This window comes from Chamaea fasciata, unplaced genomic scaffold (genome assembly GCF_029207755.1).
Source record: "Chamaea fasciata isolate MVZ Bird 193981 ecotype frontalis unplaced genomic scaffold, bChaFas1.0.hap1 SCAF_1, whole genome shotgun sequence".
NCBI classification, from domain to species: domain Eukaryota; kingdom Metazoa; phylum Chordata; class Aves; order Passeriformes; family Sylviidae; genus Chamaea; species Chamaea fasciata.
The window spans coordinates 45,520,695-45,544,676 of record NW_027094086.1 but is presented as its reverse complement, the minus strand read 5'-3'; the positions used below and the strand labels follow the sequence as shown (position 1 = coordinate 45,544,676).

General features: G+C 42.2%; 1 protein-coding gene across 2 annotated transcripts in view; it reads right to left on the bottom strand.

Annotated features, from left to right (window-relative positions):
• The window catches only part of CDH2 (cadherin 2), a 115,663-nt gene extending 105,795 nt beyond the window's left edge, over window positions 1-9,868 (bottom strand). Inside the window, exon 1 of one of the 2 annotated variants that reach the window (XM_066182135.1) lies at window positions 9,135-9,868. In XM_066182135.1, the coding sequence (XP_066038232.1) occupies window positions 9,135-9,209 (75 nt within the window). In that variant the 5' untranslated portion in view covers window positions 9,210-9,868. Of the gene's footprint in view, window positions 1-8,025; window positions 8,423-9,134 lie in introns of those variants that run through there. The other variant, XM_066182126.1, reaches the window with a different exon arrangement.
• Window positions 9,869-23,982: the final 14,114 nt, after the last annotated feature.

Here is a 23,982-nt window from a genome sequence, read left to right as displayed (position 1 = left end):
ACAATTGTTTCTGTAGTTTAATGTCTATATGGAGACCCTAAAGAGAAAGCAAATAAAGCAACGGTTTAGCTGCCATGGAACTCTGTTCCCTACAAAACTGGAACCAGGATCTGTAGCTATGTGCCAACAGTCTATTTACATATTGAGTTTTTAAGATAAAAAGATGGCAAATAAAAAGTAACTAAAATTTCAACCAGCCGGTTTCCTCAGCTTTAGAACTCAAATCACAGCTTAGATAAGGTTTCCATAATTTGAAAGGAAAACAGTAAGACTCATTTAAATCACTGCACAAAAGGTGACTTCAAGGCAATGTGGTGGAAAAGGAAATAAAAGTCTTTCATGGCATCTTTGAAACAAAAAGTACTGGGTGGGCAGCTGAGGAGATAGCAGGATTTTTAACTAGACTGCACCAACGGATTTGGTAATCTTTCAGCCTTTCCAGTAACCTATATGTACTAAACAGCTCTTATAAACTGAAACAATGCCCACTGAAACAAAGGCTGGGGAGCATGAATAGAGAGCCTTCTTTATTCTTTCATTTGCAGCCATCAGTTTTATCCAGAAACAAAAGACTGTACTCTGCTCTCCAAAAACAGCCCTTTGTAAAGATTGTTTCAGAATAAAAACACAAGGGAAGGAAGAATTCAGATTTTCAGCAATTCTTAATCGCCCTGTGTTAAGCATTCTGAATTAAGTAGAAGTTGCAACTTCAGACACATTGGGTCACATCAAGTTCAGCCTAAGAGTACTGCAAGACTTAAACGATTTTAACTCTAAGAAAAGAAGGATGCTGAAATATTTTTATCCCCTTATCTGGGGCAAAAGGCGAAAGCTAGTGAAGATTATGGGACACATTATTATAATTTACAGGATTTTGTGTGATTAGTACAATTCCCAAGACGCTTTCAAATTTAAGATAATGTGACTTGTACATTCATCTGCAGGACACTATTTAAAAAACCCCATCTTTTAAGACAGAAGCAATTACCTTTGCTTGTACCCACATAAAACCTGCTCAGTGGAGTCACAAAGCTTTGAACAGGCTCAGCACTTGGAAAATTCTCCTTTCAAGTACTAACAGACTTTTCGACAGCAAAATAAACTTACTTCTAAAAAACTATTCTGCTTTCCTCATCCTTTATGACTTGTTTAGCCATTTTTAACTGCTAAATGAGTGATAAGCATTACCATCTCCAGATGCTAGAGAGATAGTCACACATGGTATAAGATCATGCATATAAACTCAGTACTGTAGATCTCAGACTAAATGCAACAGGAAAACGGCAATTATGAAGCAACATGATGTAAATTAGAAGTCTTCTGTCAAAACTGTTATTCAATCAATTAAAAGAATTCACCATTTTTTTACAGTTAGGCAGTTAAGCCTGCAGTTTTGACACTCTGCTCCTCTGTTACTTTATCTCTAGATATGAAATCTGTGGTTTAATTCCAAAGCGGTGTTCCAGCTCGAGTAAAAAAAAAAAAAAAAACAAAAAAAACAAACAAAAAAAAAAAAAAAAAACAAAAAAACAAAAAAACAAAAAAAAAAAAAACAAAAAAAACCAAACAAACAAACAAAAAAAACTACAAAAAACTTGAACAAAAAATACCATAACAACCTGTTTACAAACTCAACTGTATAATTCTAAGAGATCTGCATCTACATCTTTTTCTAAATACCACCAGTAAAAAAGTCTTCCAAAAATACAGGCCTCAAAGTTTCGAAAAGTTTCTAAATGAAACAAGAATCAAGCCAGGCAGAATTTCTTCTTTCTTTCTAGTACTGACAGATCTGGACTCATAACCAATTTCCATTGTTTCTAAAAAGTAGACACATTTAAACTTCCAAATATCTGGAAATATCCATTTAAAGAAATATGTATTTCAAAATGTAATCTCACCATATATACGCCATATACCACTGGAGTTCAGTAGTAGCTATCAATCTGAAATATCCAAGTCTCTTCTACTTTGCATCTACTTCTTTGCATCTACATGTACTACAACACAAGATTTCTTAAGAGCAAAATGCACAGCAAGTTGTTTCTGGATTTCTTTTATAATCACTGTAACTTAGCCCCATAGGAAAAGAAGCCTAGGTAGTAAAATGAGAAACCAAGTCTTATGTATCAAAGAAAATATCATACTATACAGTATAATTCAACATTGTACAGTCACCAATTGCCAAGACTAGCAAATTCAGAGGAAATTATTGTGTTAAGTTCAAAACAATGTCTGACATAATTATATAGATGATGAAACAAGAATAGGGTATTTTGAGCTCTTCCTCCCTAATAACCAACATTAATTTACAATTACCACAGTAATATTCAACTTAAGCACAGATCACAGAAACATTTGTGCCTGTGTTTAAAGACTGGGTGTTTCTTCATTAATTTAAAAGCCAGGATGATACCCAATAGTCACCAGCAACTTAGGTTGCAACTCTAGAGATTGTTCTGTCCATTTTTAGTTTTGTGTACAGACATTATCTGACACAATGGGATATGCTGTACGAGGTGGTATTATTTAGTAATGAGTTTCTACTTACTGTCATAAGGCATAAGAAAGATACCCTGGATGACAGAAACATCTAGGAAAGCTTTAGATACTAGAATTCAAAACGTTCAGCAACTCTTTCTTAAATATCCAACTTGCTGCAAACTAAGCTGACAACAGTTTATACTCTCACAGTACTCAGTACTTCAGCAAATGTAGTCAACTACAATTTGTTTTCAACCACAGAGTGCAACTAGAGAAAAAGAAAAGTGCCTTTCATTCAAATTGTTCTGGAAGCCAAAAGCTTGCAAAGTGGGTGCCAGGCCACATCCTCCCAGTGGTCATTCGGCTCAGCAGAAAGGGCTTTCCTTATACCAATACCATCTTCACTTCTAATCAGTGCTCTACTTCATGAACCACAAGATTTTAGACCAGAAAATTCAATTTCTTAAACCAACACTTAGAGCTCTCAAGCACCTTCCCCAAGTAAGAGAATCTACAACTTTTATGTTCCTATCTGGTTTAAAGTGACTTGCCTTAAACCAGTAAAGGTTCATAGAATCATACAATGCCTTGAGTTGGAAGGGGCCACGTAAGTCATCTATTTCCACCTCTCCTGCTCATGGGCAGGGAAACCTTCCACTAAACCAGTGGGACTTGCTCGAAGGCCCATCCAACCTGGCCTTGAACACTTCAAGGGATGGGACATCTACAAACTTCTCTGGGCAACTGGTTCCACTGCCTTACCACCCTCCCAGTGAAGAGTAATTAATCTCAACCGTTTTTCAGTTTGTAGCCATTTTTACTTGTCCTATCTCTATGTACCCATGTAGAAAGTCTCCCTCTCCGGTCATGTCCAGCCTCTCATCCACCAGCACCACCAAGTCTGCATCCATTCATCCCCCAGCTTTACACACTATGTCCACAGTCTATCCTGTTAACCCCCAATAAGAGACAATATTCATTTGCTTTATTAAAAATTGAGACAATTATTTAGTACACCCCACATAGCTCAAAGCCATGACCCAAGTCTGGACATTCCCCCTCCCTCAACTAGGAGAACATGGGAGTGGCTGCATCTTACATAACACACGGTTCTCCAGGTAAGCCACAGCAACTTCTGTACATGTAAGTTTTAATAATTGTTTTAATAATAACTTTAAAAAAATTGGTCCTGTATTTGACCATACATTCTAATTTCTCTACAAGATAGGACCTCTCTCAGAATTGATAATAGCCATTGTATTGCTCACACTGAACATCTCACCCCATAAAACTGCTGGTATTCCATACAGGAAGATGCTGCTTTTTTCTGACCTTTGGGGAGGCCTTGCAAGGCCTCTTTGGGGGGATCACAAAATTTTAACTATGTCTTCAGCTTCTGGGTGATAATTATATGCTAATTATAAGAAATGGGAGAGTCTCTAGAGGAGTCTGTTGGTAAAAATATATTTTTTAAATATGTCAAGGAGTGCCTAGAGGAGAGGATAAACGCGCCTTTTGGAAACATGGTATTTAATTAAATATACGAATACTGACTAAAACCAAATACTTTAAGTGAAATGCTGAAAAGATTTGGCAGCGAATATACCTTCCATCTTGGAAGCCGCAGATACTGTATCTGTTTTCATAAGCCATTTAAAAATAGAAAGCCTAATTTCCCTTCTTTATTCAGACAGAGGTCCCATGATCTTTCAACAAGAAGTGCAGGATCAAATCAAATGATGAATCACACACACTTGGATTGTATACCTTACAAGGTGAACAGCAACATGGTCCAACACCCAGGTGAAAAAGGTCCCTCTCAGCTCATTCACAAACTACAAATGCACTTGAGAAAAATACAGATTTCCCTTAAGGTCATCCTGCAATAAAGTATGTTCCTTTCCTCTCAGGATTCACCTCACTGTAAGCCAGCTGGCCAACGAGTAGGTCTCAGTTCATTGGTAGATCAGAAGCGCTTTACCACTGCTTCTGCAAAGGATTCTTTTTGCGTTCATTACTCTACACCCCCAGTTTGGACAATGCTCTCAGGCACATGGTAAGACTCTTGGGGATGGCGCTGTGCATGGCCAGGAGCTGGACTCAATGATCCTTGTGGGATCATCAGCTTATTCAGTGATCTGTCTCACTGAACCAACAACTGATGCCGCTGGGTTAGTCGAGGCACACAGGCTACTCTGTAAGGCCTCCTACCCTTTATAAAAAAAAATTAAAATAAAAATTCCAGGAAACATTAGAGATTGCACAACCTTTGGGAATGGACTTGTGCTTTGTGTGTGTACATTGCTCAAAATAAGTTATGTTCTCATCCTAATGGGAGTGCAGGTAACTACTGAAACTATTCCAAGCTTTCTGAACTTTTCTGTTAACCTAAAAAGCACTTACAAAACCAATGAGAAACAGAAAGAGAGTTTAAGTGGTAAATGATTCTGTTAAGCAGGAAAAGCCATTCAAAAACTCCTGTTCATTACCACATGACAAGTCCCTTACACAATACTGTCTGTATTGAGTAAAAATAACTCTACTCACAGCTTCCTCAAGCTATTTTTAAATATAAACACGCAATTCTGTCACAACTAAATTGTCTCATGTGTTAGTGCTCAGTTATTAAAAGAAGTAATAAATTACATTATTGATATAAAAGCATCAATGAAACCAAGTAAGATAGAACATGACAGGGTTCTTCCAATGAATGACGTTTCTGGGAGGTCCTCCAACTTCTAGAAACAGAAAGGAAAATAACAGATAGGGGGTTTTTGAATTACACACTCTTGACTAGCTGTAGTTCAAAAACATGGTAATTTTGGGAAATATTTTAAAAGCTGGTATCATAAAACTACACATTCATCTTTCCAGCACACTGAGCTGTATGCCTAGGTAGCAGTACTAGTCAGGAAGAGAGAGAGCAGTAAAAGGCTCTCTAGAAAACACACATTTATTAAAAATACATTGATTGACAACATGAGAATATATGCCTTCTGGTACATAAGCAGAACATGTTTTTCTGAGTATGCCACAATATCTGCCCATATAATTTTGTGTACTAAAAAAATCTGATTATCTCCTGTTCTGTCAACCAATGACATAAATTCAAAAAACTCACTGAATTACACAACCTTATCTGTCCTGTAATAGATGTAAAAATGAGTTCTTAAGAAAGTATTTTATCAAAATATATTTAATTAAGATATTCAGTCAAAGAAATTCAGCGCTGCAATTATCTGGATTTTGAGGATGTGTCAGTAGGATCACTATCACCTAGACCAGACAGACAAGGATTGGAGAACTCTCTGCTGCAATACCCTGCCACATTTAACTTTTCCTGTGGAGTCCTGGAAGACAAAACAAAACCAGAACACAAAGATCTACATCCAGAAGGGCTGAGGTACACCACACAACTACCCTGGTCAGGGGCTTATCAATGCGCTATAAAATGCATTCAATTCACTACATTCAGTCTACTTTGAAAGGAGTTAATAGCACTGGAGTCTGTTAATGGAGACGTTTATCAGAGACACTGTAAAACTCGTGCTCATATAGATAAAAAAAAATAAATCTTTGACACAGGGATATTGTGAGAGACAGAAGATTCACCCACAATAGGGGATCTTGCTTGTTTCTGCACAAAACAGCCTTAATGTTCCTCACCCCAATTCTGCCAGAGACTACTGTTGCTGGGGGTAATTACTAGAGGGGTAGAGCTGGCAAGAAATGCCACTGCTGGATTCTCAGCTGAGGCAGCTTAACAGGAGTGTCATTTAGGGTAGTAGCTTTATCACCTGGATACATTTGCTAAGACCTGGAATAAGACCAAAATTGCCTGCAGAGGGTAATAACTTAGGTCCTCTGTCATTATAATTCAAATTCAAATGAGACACCTAAGCTCAAAAGGCTCCAAACCTGCTTCATTTTTTACTTGCTTTTGATTTCGAAACAGACAGCATCAATGTAGTGATTCTATCAGCTTACATTAAAAAAAAAATCTCTTTTTTAGCACTTTATTTCTAAATTGTGTTCCAGTTTATTTCTAATAGTAGTTTTATTCCCATAAACTCACACTAGCTTTCCCATTCCTTCATTGGATTGGAATTGCTGCTTTAGCCAGAGAAACAAGACTCAGTCCTTTCATGCTCTCTTCCATCAGGATTTTTTTCCATGTAATACTCCCAGACTCATACTGATACGCTAACCAGCAAAACAGTGCAGTTTTCATTCCCTTCTTTCTTCTGCAGGTTCTACACTGCCAAAACTCTTAAATTGTATTTCCTGTACATAAACAACATCCACAGATCTGCCCTTAAAATCTGGCTCGTTACAATCTTTCAAGTAATTCCAAAATAACCACTAATGAGTAACAAACTGATTATTAACTTTAGAAAATAAAGGCAGAGGGATGCTGTGCTGCCGAGAGAAAAAACTGTGTGAAAAGGTCTAACATTTCAGAAGAACACGATACAAATAACCTCCTACAAACCAAAAGCAGTAGGTATGACAACAGGGGAAAAAAGTTAGGACTGCACCTAGCTGGTGAAGGTTCTTGCAGTATGCCTGATGGAAGAAGGGGGCAGGAAAAAAAAACTCTTAAAATGAAAGTGTTGTACAGACACAGGTCTATAAATCTGATTTCATACCCAAGTTCCAATTTTGTTACACACTATTAAAAATCAACCCTAACCTGATTTAATGGATACCCAAACAAGGGGGAAATTGGATTCCCCAACCATAACGTGCCAGTGACACTAAGTGATACATAAAAGCAACACGGCTAGTTCCTGTCCTTAATTCATAGCCTGCCCTTGAATTTCAAACCTGCCCTGGGTAGGGGAAAAAAAAAAAAAGGTTTAGAATAAAAGCTTACTGCAGATTTTGTGCTTTAAAGATTTATTGAGATAGGAAGACTAAACACAACTGAAAGCACATACAGTAAACAGCATACAAGGACTTAAAAAAAAAAAAACCACACATACGAAAAAAACCAACACAACAACAGCCGGTAAGCGGCACACACAAGTTTCTGAACAGGGTGTCTGCTATCACATGCAGCCGCTCATGCTCAGCCGGACACTCCCGTGTCACGCCAGCCACCCTGCCTCGCCTCCTCCTAGGACTCAAGGGAAAATCCCCGGCTGCCGTGGAGCAGCGTTTCAGCACCTCGCTCGCCTGGTGCAAGTCACCAGCCCCTGAGAGCGCCTCAGAAACTGCGTGAAGGACTCAACTGCCCGGGGATCCCGTGAGGGGACGGGAGTGTCAGAGAGACGGAGAAGCGGACAGGAGATGGGAGGCCGGGTGCGCTCCTCCCGCTCCGGTGCGGCGGAGACAGCGGGGCCGCACCATGGACAGTGGCTGCGCCCGCCGCCTCCCCCTGCCCTGCGCCAACCGCTGCGGGAGGGCGCCCTGCCCGCCCCGGCACCCCGGCCCTGCCGCCGGCCTCGCCTCAACCCGCTCCCCCGGCCCGACAGAAATGCCCCAATCGCAAATACCATTAAGAGGCGATGATCTGCGCCATCTGTCCCTCGGACTTACCGCCCTCTCCACCCTCGGCGCCGCACCGGATACGAGCTCAGCGAACACAAACCGAACGGGGAACCCACCGGGTGCCCCGGCTCCGCTCCCGGTCCGAACACCCCTCGCCACCGGAGGGGAGCCCAACCACCACCCCGTGGGCACTGCCCCTGCTGCCCCAGCGGGATCCATTTTGTCGCCTCCCCGTCCTCCGCACACCCTCCCTGTCGCTCCCATCTCGCCCCAGACCTCCACTTTCTGCACCCCACGGGGAGCACACCGCGGCCAGCGGTGCCCGGCGCTGCCCCGCGACCACCTGCCCGGGGCCCGTCACTCTCCCGCCCGGAGCGCCCCGGCGAGGCCGCGGGGGGGAGGCAGCAGCAGGACTTTCATAATAATAAATTAAACACTTCGGGGCCCGAGCCCGTCCCAGTGGAAATTCCCGTTAGCGGCAGGGGGTGGGGAAGCCCAGCGCCCAGGCGGAGGCTGATTAAATTCTTCCCGGGGAAGGGATTAGCGGCCGAGGGAGCCGAAGGCAGCAGAGGCGCGGGGGCTGCTCTCTTCCCCGCACTTCTCTGGCACCCCAGCCCGCCCTTCATCACGCGGGGCGGAGGGGGGAATGTTCGCTCCGTCCCCCACTCCGGTAGTTTGTCCTCCGTGCCCGCGGCGGGGCCGAGCTCCCGTGCTCCTGCCTGCCAGGCGCGCGGGTACCGGCCAGCCCCCTCCCCATGTCCCGCGGCACCTGCTCTCCCGGGAATGAGGGGGAATCGGTGCCCCCATCACCGCTCGCGTTTCGGGACCACCCTTTCTCTTTCAGCCGGCCCCAGGCAGGAGTTCCCCGCTCTCTCTCTTTCTCCCCGCGGCGCGGACCCCGGTGGCGGGGCTGCCCCGAGCAGGTGGCTCTGCACGAGCGGCCACGAGCCACCCCGGGGCACCCCGGCGCCGGGGCCACCTTTCCCTACCCCCTCCCCGAGACTCCCACCACGAAGCGGAGCCTGTCTGCTCCCCCCCCCCCCCCCCCGCCCCCTCGGCTCTTTTTTCCCCCCGGCTCTCCCGCCTTCCCCGGGCATCGCCGCCCGCAGGGGAACAAAGAGCCGCAGCCCGGCCCGCTACCCGCCGGCGGTGCTTACCTGCTGCAGGGCCGCCAGCAGCATCAGCGCCAGCGGCGGCAGGATCCGCGGCGGCGCTCCCGCTACCCGGCACATGGAGGCGAGGAGGGGCGGCGGCAGGGCGGCCCCCAGCAGTTCCGGAGCGCGGCTGGAGCCCGCGGAGCGGGGCGAGGGGAGCGGCGGGGAGTGTCGGGCAGCGGCAGCTGCCGGGAGCTGCGGTCGGCGTCTGCCCCCGCCTGCCGGAGCCGGCTGCCGCTCTAGCTCATGGGCAGCGATGCAGCGGAGGGAGAGAGAGCGGGGGGCGGAGGATGGGTGAAACTCAGCTCTGGGTCAGCCTGCTTGTCTCTGCCGAGCCCCCTCCGCGGTGCAGAGGGTGGGCAGGGAAGAGGAGGAGGAGGAGGATGGGCGAACAAAAGGCTGGGAGATAAGAAAGAAGTAGTCGCTGCTGCTGCGAGGCCGGTGCGGCGGCGGCTCCCGTCGGCTGGCAGCCTTCCCCGCGCCTGGATCGTGCCCGCCTCGCTCCTCCCGCCGGTGCCCCCCAGCGAGCTCGGGCAGGCGGCTCCTCTCAGCGCCTCAGCCCAGGCACGCCAGCACCGCCGCTTCGCCGGCCCCAGCCCTGCTGCATGCTCGCCCCGCACTTTCTCTCTCCTTCTTTCTTCTCCTCCCTCCACCCCTCCCCCTGCAGGCAAAGCCCTCCGCCGAAGCACAATGATAACAATACCCCAGCAGCCTCTGCCTGCCGTGCGCCTGTCTACGCGCTCGCCCGGTGCGTGCCTGCCTCTCTGCCTCCCTGCCTGTCTGCTGCTGGCAGCTCCCTCTCCGCCTCCCGTCGCTCCCTGCCGGCCGCACGGCCAATGGGAACGGCACGGCACAGTGAGCGCCGGGGAAATTCGCCGCTGTGCCTGCGACTAGTGCTGCCCCTTCTCGGTCCCCGGAGAGCGGGCGCTGGGGGCAGCGGGACAGGCGCCAGCGCCCGTTGACCCTGCAACGCCAACAGCTAAAGAGCGGTGAAACGAAATAAATTCCAACCCACACACTTGGTGCACCGCAGTGGTTTGGGGGCCGAGAACTTTCTGGGGAAGGAAGGATCCATCCCCGCCGTGCTCGGGAGGGGACAGTAGGTGCAGCGAGAAGCTGCGGGGGCGCCGCTGGTGCCTAGTCCGGGGGCCGTGGGACGGCCCTGCCCGTCGCCCGATGCTGGCGGATCGGCAAGTTCCGTTCAGCTGTTACTGCTTAGCTTTCCCCCTTTATTTTTTTTTTTTTTAAATTTTCTTTTTCCTTTAGCCACCTTCCCTACCCTTCATTCCGTATTTCTTTGTCTAAACTACCTGCTGAATTTTATTAGCAAATGTTTTCAAAAGCTTGGCTGGGTCCGCAGTCCGCGGGTCCAAAAATGTCAGCGTGCGCAACGGAGCTGGGGAGTGCTGCTGAGCGAACAGTTACAGAAGCAAGTAGCAAGTGCTGGGTCATTTGCGGAGCTGGCACGGATTTTCGCTCGCCCACAATCGGCAAAGTTGTTTTGTGTCTATGCTTCAGAGCTTTTCATCCTGGGACATAGTAAGGGGAGGATTCGTAGGCATTGGCCCCTAGGCAATCTCATGAAGTGTTTATTCAAAATGGTGCATTATTTATTTAAAGCATCTTTACACCTAAACTTGCTAAAAAATACTCTTCCCACCCCCCCACCCCCCTTTAGAAAATAACGCAACCCGTCATGCTCAATGTTTTGAAAGGAAACAGCGGATTTGCCTTTATATTCTTGTCGGGGAAAGGCGGGGTAAGTACGTGCTTTTACGATGCTGGTTTCATTAGCCTGGGACTTGAAAACAGCGGTCACTCGTGAGCTGCCATGCAGCTGCGCACCCGAGGCAGGGCAGAGGGAGAGAAGGCCGCGGGGGCGATGCGCGCCCGCCTGTGCCCGCAGCCGGAGCCGCAGCCGCGCCGCCCGCCGTCTCCGCGGGGCAGAGCAGGGCCCGGGCACCGGGCGAGCCAGACACCACCTGCAAGGCTTGAACACCAACTGAGACTCAGCCCCGCAGAGGCGGCCTCAGCTAGCAAAACAGCCCCCCCGCCGCCCCCCTCCCTTCCCGAGCCCTCTTTAAAGTTGTAGCCCGTGCGATTGTACCGATCCCACGAATCGTGAAGAACAGTGAGAGAGGGAAACTACGGCTGGTCATGAGTTTCTGGATTAAAATTTAGCCAAAGACTGAGGGGAAAGTAAGAAAGAAGGGCACAGCTGATGTTTATATCCTATTACAAGGACGAGGTTCCCGGTTTTGCACCTGACGGATCATGTGCTCGGTCTTTTTAGCAATTCTAAAAAGAAATGCTTGGGTTTGCTTATGAAACAGTAACTTTCCCTGAGTAATAGATTCCTGCTTGTATTTTCTGATAGGTAGGCAACATATTAGCATTTGCTAATGGCTGTATTTGAGCATTTTTTCACTTTTACAAGTGTTTTACAGAATGCAAAGCTCACATTATAAACTACTTCATAAACCAGCTGTCCGATGAGAATAATTACCTGTCACCTAAATGAACCTGGCCCCTCACATCCTTCAACCCATCCATCCCTAAAGGCCTGAAAAACTAAAGACTCTGAAGCATATCTGGAAAGTTACCAGATCTGAGATCTGGCTGATGCTTCTTATGCTTCTACTGGTGCCTTTAAATTTACTTGACAGGATTAGTAACACTGGCAGAAAAATAGCTCTCACCAACGTCATTTTACTGAATATTCTAGCCTTGAACAAGTTAGAATCAAGCAGTGGGCTTTCCTCATTTACTTAAAATCAAAAGTTTCCTCTGGCTCATAGTTCCCTATGGGTATTGTGATAGAGAGGGATGGGTAGTACCTTTTGAGGTGTAATCTCTGCACCACATCTCTTTATGGTGAGATGCATTTGTTTGGGAGACCAGAGCAGACGAGAAACTTGTGCACTGCTTCCAAACACGAATGACTCCTCAGGGAATCCGTAGTCTGTAGCATAAGCCCAAAAGAACACCTTTTTTATTTTTTCCCCCTACAGAAATAATCTAGGCATAATCTAGGATTAAGTAGGCATAGCTGGAGATTCAAGTAGTACTGCTGCTAGGATGAGATAGTCAACTTTTTTCATTTTTATCATGCAAAAGCCAGCAAGCTGGCAAATTCTGGCCAAGATTCAAACAAGTGATTTAGAACTCAAAGAGTTGATCTAATTCAGCCTCAGATTGCATTTATGACTGTGTTTTAAGTAGTATGAAAATAGTGGACATAAGTTAGTGTTCAAGCTAGGTGATCTCAAGGGCTTCCAGAAAAAACTTGTTAAAATTCCATGATTGAGTTGAAGAGAGGATTAGGGTAATTCCCATGTTAGTCATGGAGTTGAGTCTCTCTTTCAACTTGTCCAAATTAATTTTCATTCGTAAGGTTCATAAAAATTCTGCAAAAAAAATATGAATGCTTTCAATTTGGAACATACTAGATTGCTCATGGCTTCAAATATTTTGGAAAAGAGATCCTTTCCCTTGTGGGTCTATTCTAATGTTGAATCTGTCAGGTACTGCCACTACTACTCCTCTCCTCAATTCAAATTATGCAAATTAAGTACTTTGCTAAGAGATTAAGCCCTTATCTGACATTTATGCATGTGCTTTTAGCAAGCTGAGTTACACTGCACACATGCATACCCCTGTTCCTGTGTCTAAGTATTTACAAGATGGAAGCATAGATGTATTGAGCAAAAGTACTAAGGGCCTATTTTTTGCCCAATTTTCTTGTATTCTTGTATTCTATATGAAGAAATACTTTTATTTGTTAAAAAAAAACAACAAATCACACAATTAATGAGTCTGAGGGCATCCAGTGCTTATTAGTAAGTTTTATCACAATAGTGGAAAAAACAGTGAATGTTTTTTACTATGGCACAAAGGCTGTGCACACCATCAGCTAATCCAGATAAATTCTCCTAACAGAAAAGAAAGAAGGACTAACAAAAACAAAAATCCAAGTTTTTAAAACAGTGGGTTTTAACTTGGATTCTGTTGCCATCTTAAGACTCCAGATTTATTTTGAGTAGTCTGTGTCAGACGATGGGGAAAAAGCATATTTGTATATTCTGTGTAGCAACTTCATGCATGTGAAATTCTTAAGGGGAGGGAGATTTTTCTGAATAGTAAGATTGTTAGTTGTTGGCACCACATGAAAATGATTTATTGCTTTAGGAAGTAAATAATTATGTATGGCCAAGAAGAATGCAGTTTTATGTTGATAGCATCAAGTGGGAAAGAAAAACTGAGTGGCACCGATACTAAAACAGCTTAAATATTTTAAAAATTAGAATAATTTAAATGTTATTGTTAGTGCTGCTGTCTTTAACTTCAGTAAAATAAATATGACACTGAGTGTTCAGTCTGAGTGTTCAGTTTTTTTAATGTGCTTTTTCGTGTTGATCACCTATGTGAAGTAAAACCCAAATAAGTTTTAATTGTCATTTTATTTAGGGATGTATTCTCAAAAAGTGGGGGAAAAAAGGTGATCTTAGCAGTAAGTAGTATTTATTTGACTGTATCTTGTAATTTCTTACGGAACTTGAACAGTTTATCCTGGTAGGCTTTTCTGGCCCTATCATTACTTAAGATGCATAGCTCTACATGTTTTTCCAGTTTTTTCTTACATCAAGGCAATGAAAGACATGAGAAGGTAACTACAGCTGCAGCAATAGTGCGCTGTTATGCTCACATTTGAAAATCATCTGGGTTAGGATAGAAGAATGTAGCATGCAGCATATCTGTTTCTGCTTTAGCAAGCCTCGGCAGCATTAATCGCTTTTTATTGAGATATACATATGTGTATTTTTATATGTGTATATATATATGGTTTGTAGAAAAGGATTTTCTTTTCCCTTTTCTGGTAGCTAAATTGTATCTGTCACCATAGTTATATTTCTGTTAATTGCTAATGAATTTTGTAAAGGATTTCTCTATGGAGAAGAAGCTGAGCATATGTAATCCAGATGTGATACAATATATTTGCATATTGTGTAATTGGCTTCATGTTTATACCCTTAGTGTGAAGATCTGGGAGCAACATATTCAAGCAGATTGCTTATGTTTCATTCTTCCAGGAATCTCATTCAGCATCACTGCCCACTGCCTTCAAGCTGTTTGGCATGGAGAGTTTCTATTGAAAATCAAGATAGAGACCTTCTGATCAGCATAGCATCTCTATTCAGTGGGATATCTTAAAAAAAAAAAAAAAAAAACACTCTTTTCCAGAACAAGGCTTTAATCATATGGTGTGAGAAAGGATGATCGACTTGTAACTGATGATCGACTGAAAGGATGATGACTTCTAACAAGGGCGTATGATGATTTCTAATCTCCACAACAGAAAGTTTTAGAGTTTCACAGAGCTGCTTCATATTGATTAGGCCAGTAGGAAGAGGTGGACTTGCTTCTTAAAAAGCTAGCTTCAGTGAATACTTTTTTTTTATTATTTATGAAGTATTTCCTTTTTTTTGATTGTCTTTCCAATTATGTAAGATAATAATTTTATTGTCTTAGGGTCTGAAGTCTCGATTTTTTTCTGATTTATGCAGTCTGCAGAGTCCCAGACTCCCTCTTAAGACATAACCAGAATTCGCTGGTGTGAATGAAGCTGTTGACTTCTCTGAAGAGGAATGTATGTAACACCTACAAAAAAGAAACAGAAATTTCCAAAAGATAAACCTTACTATTCCTGACTTTTTGCTAATAAAAACTAAGAAACTGTAACCCTAGTTGTTTGGAGTAAACCACCATAGACAAATAAAAATTTAATTTAATGGCAGTTTAATAATTTGCTTTAATAAAATTGTAAGAGCTGTCATGTGGATTCTCACTTTCATTATTAAATAGAATTTTTAACACCTATATTTAGATATGCCTAATATTTTCTATCACCAATTCTTATTTTAATTTACTGTATTATTTCTTTTATTTTAGTTAGTAAGTTTTAATTCTCTGTTTCAGGCCAAGTGGGTTTTGAAAACTTCAGGAAAGTTCTATGTCCTTTCAGAAGAAAGAGATCAGGGAAAATACATAATTTTATTTTTGTTGAAAAGTTCTTGTTGCCATCTAAGGTATTTTACTCCAGGCTCTGAATCAGAGAGCTTGACTTTGGGAGGAGCATGATCCTTACATTAAGGTTGTGCCTTTTTCAATTGCTGTTAAAGTTGGCCAAAATCTGGCATTTTTAGAGATCTGAAAATTATGTTGTTATAGTTCAGAAGAGTTTCACAGCCATATCCCCTGGCAGATCCATCTGCATCCAATATACCTCCTACTCCCCCAACAACTGCTGCTTTGCAAAAATTCTGCAAACAAGCCATCTTCGTAGAACAAGTCAGCGTCCCTTATTTTGAGAATGGAGGAGATGCTCTGGAATTTCCAATACTTCCTGTTGGACTAAGCATGGGAGAGATGGTAGGGGCTGTCTATATTCATGAGTTTATTGCTTCCTTTTCAGACAACGTTCTCAAAAATTGCAGGAGGATTCAGGAAGTTTAGAACACTTAGAAAGTTAGGGAATTGTGTATTCAGGCATGTGAAAAATTGTTTTTATGAACAAGTACATTAATAATAGTAGGTCTCTTATTAAAAGTATTTACCATTTGCCTCCAAAGATTCAGTCCATGTTAAAATTAGACATGCAGTGAAGTAGCCATGGAGAAATATTTTACATAATTACAGAGAAATCTGATGATTTTAAAAAATCCTCCTACTTTTTGAATCATTTTTACATTAGTATGACTCAAAAAGTCTTTCCTCTTTAAAATGAAAATTTTGCAGATCTTCTATATATTTTGCAGAAATGGAAGCTTAAATCATCCCCAAATGCTATCTGAATTTACGTGACCAGATCATTAATGTGAACTTTAGGAAGTCTCTGAAGATTAATTCATAGGGGATGAGTATTCTCCCTTGGTTGCATTAGACTTCTGGCATCCTGGAGACTTGGGGTTTTGCCTTCACAGTGCCAGGTATGTCCCGTGAAAAGTCTCATCTCTGCGGGCACAGCTGTTTCTGCAACTTCAAACAAAGCAAAACCAAACAAAAAGACAAAAAAGGGGCTTTTTCCTGTGGCACTGTGGTTTGCTGCTGTTAACAGCTGCCCACCTTGTCTCTTCTCGAGAGGTCTCCATCTTCAGAGCTGAGGGGAACATGTGCTTGTACCCCTCTTCACCAGCCGGTTCAGAGCTTCAGCAGCGACATGAGCTGAGCAGCTGAGCGGTGCCCCCAGGTATCTGCCAGGCAGGGATTAGGAAACGGCATGGTGACTCTGAGGCCAGGGAGCGGGAGGGTTGTTTGGATTAAGGTGTTAACAACTGTCATGGCAAGATGAGACAGGGCTCCTTTGTCAAAGCCCTAAATCTGCCTTCTTCCTGCTTAGGAACACCCCTCTGCTGCTTCTCACCTCAGGATCAATGGGAGTTCCTGAGGGCTTGTCGTATTTGAAAGTTAGTCCATTTTCTTTTCCCCAGAGTCTTAAAGAAGTGTTTAGGAGTTGAAATTAAGAATTTTATTTTTTTAAACTGTAACCCTAATTTATTTTCTGTGTTAAAGATCTCAGTTCAGTACACATGCAGATTCTGAAAACAACTAACTAGCTAACAAAAAAAAATCTATGATTTTAGTTCTTTAGTTTTAAAATAAAATCTTTTTCTCCACTGCTAATGGGTCATATTCCTTATATATTTTTTTTCTGAATTCAGAAGAGGCCATTTTAATAATTTATTTTGACTTCATCAAACACAGGCTTAAAAATACTACATAGTAGTTTTCCTACAAAGGCCAAGAACTTGTGCAGAGCAAGGGGATGTTTTGGAGGCAGGCACGGCCGCTTGACTTAGAGTGACAGAATCCAGTGCAAGTCGTGCCAGTTATATTTTCCTAGTGAAATGCCATTCTTCTGTGAGAAGTCTTACTTCACAAGTCAGGGACAGACACTTTTTCCACCTGGGCCTTTCTTTGAACCACTATGGAGAGGGTGCAGCATGGGCTGCTGCTACAACCTTGTCTGTTCACAGTTCCTGAGCTGCAGGCTCCAGCAGGGAGCTCAGCATGGACTAAACACCCAAGTGTTCACTTTGATTTGCAAAAGGATTTTGTGTCCAGCACTGAGCTTTGTGCTACTGCAGTGCTGCCTACATTGCACCACAGCTATTGCATAGCCCAGGGTAGTTTTTGGAGAAAAACAAATAAATACTGAAAATGTCTCACAGGGTTTGTAGTCAGGTATTCTCTATGCATGCTTGTGATTTGCCTTAAAATTGTTACTTTGGAAATGTTATGTATCCTAGGTTAAATGAAGAAAAGAATAGGCTGTCTTTTGACATAATGTTACATAAAACACTACTAAAGAAGTTGCTGTCTAAACTAGACATTTATTATTTTCTACAAAAAAACCCGATTTTCATTTAAAAATTGCTGGTGTTGGAAAGTCAAATGTTGCCTGTACTAAGTTCTTCCAATGGTTACCCTTCTCTTTAAAAATGCCACAGATTTATGTCATAGAATCCTAGAATGGTTTAGGTTAGATGGGACCTTAAAGGTCATCTAGTTTCAACACTCGTGCAGTGGTCAGGGACACCTTTCACTAAACCAGATTGCTCAGAGCTCCATCCAACCAGGCCTTAAACCCTTCCAGGGAAGTAATGAGTAAGCTACATTTGTCTAACTTGTATAATTTCTAGGCATTCACTCTTGTTACTTTTTTCAGCACTGAAAGAGTTAACTTTTTCATGTGTCTCTTCACTGTATTGGAACAGGCCAGTTACCTTTGATAAGATGAAGCTTTTCCTCATTAAGCTGACTAAATCAAAGTCTGAGTATTTCATTAAATACGTAGTTCCCAATAATTTAATAAAAGTCCCAGTTCTTCCCTGACCCTCTAATTTTGAACATGCTGCTTGAAATACTGGTACTAGAACTGCATGCTGTATTTTACCACCAGCTGTAGTAATTTGAAAAACAGAAGTAATATATGTACCAGACTCCTACTCAGTGCTCCTATGTTAGCAGATATAGTGATCACATTAACCCTTGCATCACACCCTTGATTTGGTTATTGGATGACCCCTCATCAGAACCAGTTTCCCAGAATAATATCCTTTGCTCAGAAACACACCCTTCTGTATTTGCTCTCGGGCCAGGAAGAACCCTCATTTTCCTTTGCACTGAAGCTCTTGTAAATACATTCTTTGCAGTTCCACTCCTGGCAGTCTTCCACTTCCATCCCACGCTCATCACTTTATATCTCTCCGTATTCTCTCCTGACACTGATTTGGAGTCATCATGACCAGATTGCCTTTGCAAATAAATATCCTTGGGAAGCCAGGAGTGCTGATAAATAATGTTGAGTTTTCATATCCATTAAAGCAGCCACATCCCCTTTGATTCTGCTTGAACATTTCCTAAGCTTCTGAGGAGAAGAATGTGTAATCCCACCTGGAGATGAGTCAGTAAACTGTAAACACATATACGGCATTCAGAACTAGTGATGAAATCCCTCCAAATATGCGTCCTTGTGTCAATGGCTCAGAAATGGCAACAAAAGAACTGAAGGATGACAAGAAGAGAGGAGAACTGATGGTGATGAATGTACCACACTTGTGAGGAGTCTGGATCTTAGTTGCGTCAAACCAAAGAGTTGTGTAGTGTTTGGTTATCCATCGAAACCACAATTGATACACTCCTTGGCTGTAACTTTGCATTGTATGCACTTAATTACAGGCCTTGGGTTGGCTTGGAGATTTGTTTGTGCGTATTACTTTGCCTCACATCTGTTCCTTCCCCGTGCTGTTACTTCTCTAGAGTCAGGGCCCTGTGTAAACACCATAAACTTCAGCCTGGACTGGAGCAACATGTAACTTTTAGAAATGGTTAATTCTTCCAGTGGCTTTTTCACACTTTGCATGCACATCCATATTGTGACTCAGCACCTCTACTCACAGGACTGGCTCATCTCGAGGAGTGCTAGGGAAACAAAAGTCTGGCAATACTTTTTGCTGCTGGAGACAGTATTTTAATAGAATCATAGAATTATTTAAGTAAGTCTGACTGAGGATTCACTCAGTCCTGATAAAGATATTAAACATGACTGGCCCCAGTTCTGAGTCCAGCTGCCTGCTGGATGTAACTCCATTCCCCACCACTCTGTGGGTCTGGCCATCCAAACAGTTTTGGGTTTTTTACTCAGCAAACACTGCACCTATCCAAACCATGGGCAGACAGTTTCTCCAGGAGAATACTGTGGCAGTCATTGTCAGAGGCTTTTCTAAAGTCTTGGTGGAAAGCATCTACAGCCTTCTACTCATCCACTAAGTGGGTCACACTGTCATCACAGGAGATCAGGTCAGTCAAGCAGCACCTGCCTTTCATGAACTCAGGCTGGCTGGGCCTGATCCCCTGTTTGTCCTGTATGTGCTGCATGGTGACACTCAGGGTGATCTGCTCCATAACATAAACAGGCAAAATCACATTACAGAGAAAATTCAAACACATTGTAGGACATTGAAAACTGCTTGGCCTTAAACAGCGTTTGCAAAATGCTATTAATTTTACAGTGTACTTGGTAATTATTTGCAGGTAGAATAAAGAAGAACTGAAAACTAAGGGCACGGACTCCAAGGAAGAGCAGCTGGAATGCATCTATGGTTGAGGGCAAGATGAGGTAAAGAACATGATAAAGAGCACCCTTGTTCATCTTTTGAGTTTATCCATTGTCTGTTTTGGATAAGATCTTTCTATATCTCAGGAAAGTCTTGTCTCTGGGTAACATCCTCAAAGGTAAAAAAAGATTTGAGGGCAGTTGCAACACTTAAATTGAGAGCTGTGTTTTAGGGGTTTTATTTCCCTAGCCCCCAGTCTAACACATTCCTGGTTGAACAACCTGCTACTGTCACAGAAGCTTTAGGAAGAGGAAAATAATTTCAAACATAGTTCAGCCTCTCAAGGGATGTCAAACTAGGCTAAGGTAGAAGAGTAGCTGGGAATGGCTCCCCAAAAGCTGTGGGGGAGGTGGGAAAGAAGAAAAGAATTGTTTTATGTTGTTGGCACTAATGTTATGGAGAGGGGGTCTCTAAGTTCCTGGGATGTTTTTGTCATGCTGCTGCTTGCATAAAGGGAGTACCTTTTCTCAGTTGAGACACAGACATCTCTAAAGGGAAAGAAGAAAAGATCTCTTTGGGGGATTATTATATCTGCTCTAAGGAGCCATAAAGAGACAACTGAGAAGCAAATAGCTGCTTATGCTAGGACCAAGGGATCAAACTGGTTAAAAGGAGTCAGGAAGGGGTCAAAATGAAAAATATGAGTGGAAAAATGACAGCAATGGAAATCTTCAGCAAAAGTCTGGGCAGCATGGCCCCAAACTTTGCTGTTGTCACTGTGGTGTGCACCTTTTCAAGCACTGGCCATGGGACCTACCCACAACAATCACTTAATCCCTCTTTCCTTCCTTCTGAATAAAACAGTCCTTTCCACAAATCCTTGGGAAAAATTCAGCATTTAACCCTAAGTGGGGCAAAAGCATTCTCCAGTTCTAAACTAAGCAAAATTAAGCCAAATTCTTATCTTTTGCTGTCTGTGGAACACAGAGGAAGCACCATATGCTGGGGAACTGAAAAGAAATCAGATATACCCTAGTGAGGGGTGAATTATCAGCAACATTATTATCTAGATTATCCAGAGAACAGATTTTCCTTTGGACACTGTTGAAGATGAATCCCAGTTCCTAGCATTGTTGATGTTTCCACATTATTATTAGGGGACCTTCCTTAATAACTGATGAGGCCCTGTGGCTATGTGAAAAAATATTTTCTCCTGTAGATAAAGATTTTGAAAGATGAAGGCTTGAAATCTTGTCAAGGTTAGCCATATGCATCCCCCTAATGGATGTATAATGGAATCAGGAATGTAACTATACTATGCAATTCTTAGGGAGCCTGTTCCTCCTCTTCCATGAGCCAGGTGACCATGACATCTGAAGGTACACAATACTGCCCAGTGGTATTCATCTGCTATAAAATTTCTGTTGCAAAGGCACAGCCTATTTGTATAAATAAGATTTATATGCACAGAATTATTCAAGATTCCATCAAGTGTTCTGAAAGCAATTCAAAACCAGAAATGGCGAAAGTAATGGATCTCAAAAACACAAGGAGAGTGTAAGTCTGTGTAAAAGTTTGAAATTCTTTTCTTCAGGGACTATCCTGCACTGAGGAAAAAACCTAGAACAACCCAAATATATGGGATAGAGATATGTGGTGGAACATCATACCATGGTGCATTTTCTCAAAGTGGCACATTTGAAAGAATAGTTAATATTAAAATAGTCTCATTACAGTGAGACTACTCTAAGCTGGTGCCTAGAGTGACACAGACCCACCAGGGTTTGATTTTGCTGAATTGCTGTGCTGAAGCTGATTTATGGTTTCAAATTGACCATCTTGTGTACGGTCGATTACAGGTGCAGCCTCAGAAAGTTGTATGTGAAGCATTTCTTCAGATGACTTTTACTCACTATAGTTTGCTAAAACCTGTACCAGGAAGTATTATTATAGTACTGAGAAAGTTTATTTTATTGACTGTGTGGCTCTCCCCTGACTCATTCTTTTCTAAAATCTGGGCACAGCCCCATAAACCACAGAAGTACAGAATCAAGATTAAAATTAACCTCAATGCCACTCAGTGAGATCATTTAAGCAGTTGGAGTCAGCGTGGTTTTACACCAATTAAGTACTGTTACAAGGCAGAATCCCATTGACTAGAATTATGTCAGTGTTTAGTGCAAAATAATGTGCATTATCCTAGCTATATGAAGTCATGATGGAGTATTGTGCCAAAACATTTTAAGAACACTTTGCACAATCCTAGCAAAAAATTTAAATATTGCCAGTGTCAACAGAAGGACAGCATTCATTTTCTTGATGTCATGCTGGGTATGAAGAAAATATGTAATGCAAAATATTGAATTTGATATCAATGAAGGATTTTGTTTGTTTCAAACCAAAAGGAAATGAAATAATAATACTGTTACCATGAGGCACTCCACAGAGGTAATGATTCATCTAAATCCAAAATAATAAAAAAAAAAGACCAAAACCAAACAATTTCCCCTCCTCCCCCCCAAAAAAGCTCACTGAAAAAACAAACAAACACCACCAAAACAAACAAACAAACAGAAAACCACCAAAAACCCCTGAAACCCACAACCAGAAGCCAAACCCATTTACTCTGTTTGTGTTGGATGGAAGAATCAGAAATAGAACTCTGGCCAGCCAATAGAGTCATCTATCTATACAACCATAATAGTTTTATAGATCTCTGACCATTTAACAGTTAGTTCTGTTACTCCTTATTGGTGGAGAAGTGCATGGAAAAGAGATGAAGATACCTCATTAGTCCTTACAGAGCAAATAAATCTTAAAATGGATTCCCAGAAAGGAAAAAAAAAAAAACAAAAAAAAAAAAAAACCACCAAAAAAAGAGTTATACCAAAGGCATTGAGCAATATCTTTTTAAGCGTCTTGCCAATAGTTCAAACACGGAACTAACAAAACGACTCCTGTAATCACCATAAAAATTAATAACCTTGAAGCTGGGAAGATCTCAGAGGCTTGGATAATGGAATCTGCACCTCCATTACCTTGTTACCTTTGTGACCATTTTTTTTCAATTGGTAATACTCTATTATAAAAGCTTTAATTTTCCTGACGTGTTAAATCAGGCACTGTTGGAGGAGAAAAAAATCAGAAATTTTAAATCCCCGGGAAATTAGGCACTGAGATGAGATAGCAGTTTCTTTGACTCAACAGAAGAAGCCTACTGTTAGGATGAACTGGCTAATAAAATCCACAGGTCACCAGAAAAAAAGGAGCAGTGAGTATTTTGAGCATTAAATAATGGTCACATTTGAAGCCTGCTTCTCCTTGGTGAAGCTCAAGTAACATTTACTGATAGGAGTGGGTCCATGGACTTCTATTAAATTTCTTCCATTAAATTTGTCACAGCCTGAAGGTCTGCCATTTCTTTGGCCCTTACTGCAGGGAATGATCAGCGTGCCCTCTACTGTACTGCACTTTAGTTACCCTTAAGATGCTCCTTCACTTGCCTTAATCCTCTGTGTCCAGGATTTATCCTAATTCCTTGAATTCAGCCTAATTTTCATTCAACTCTGCTGAAGGTATCTCTTACATTCTGAGCGAATGTTGCATAAAGAACTCTCTGCTACATCATTAAACAAATGCAGCCAAGGTGATTAGACTTGGACAGCTGGCTGGTGTTGAAGTTCTTGTGTTTAAGATTCCTATAGTTATTTTTTTCTTAATCAGTCTAGAAGCGACATGTTGCTATAGACAATCAATTTGTTTACAGCAGAAGATAAAGTCTAATATTTATTATTCAGTGATCCAGCCACTCACATGTGTGTATGAATTACGTACTGTATTGACAAAAAAAAAAAAAATTGGAAAGGCACAACATGAGGCAATTTTTATAAAAGACTAACAATGCTGACAGTAGGTGTCCTTTTAACTGAAGACTTTTTTTCTTCAGGTCTCTTCAGTAAGAGAGTAAGTTCTTTAAAATAACAAAGTTAATTGTAGCTAGCACTGAAATGATAAATAAAAGATTTGACTCTCTACGGGAGGCTATTTTTTCAACTGATGAAAGGAGAGAGATGTCTGACAGAATAATAGGATTAATTTTAAAAACATGCTTAGCTTTGGACATTATGTCCAAAAGCAATGACGGGATTACTGTTGTCTTGAAAGAACATACGAAAGTTAAATTTCAGGAAAAACACTGGAAATGCTAAAACAGTAGGCATTTGATTTGCTTTGAT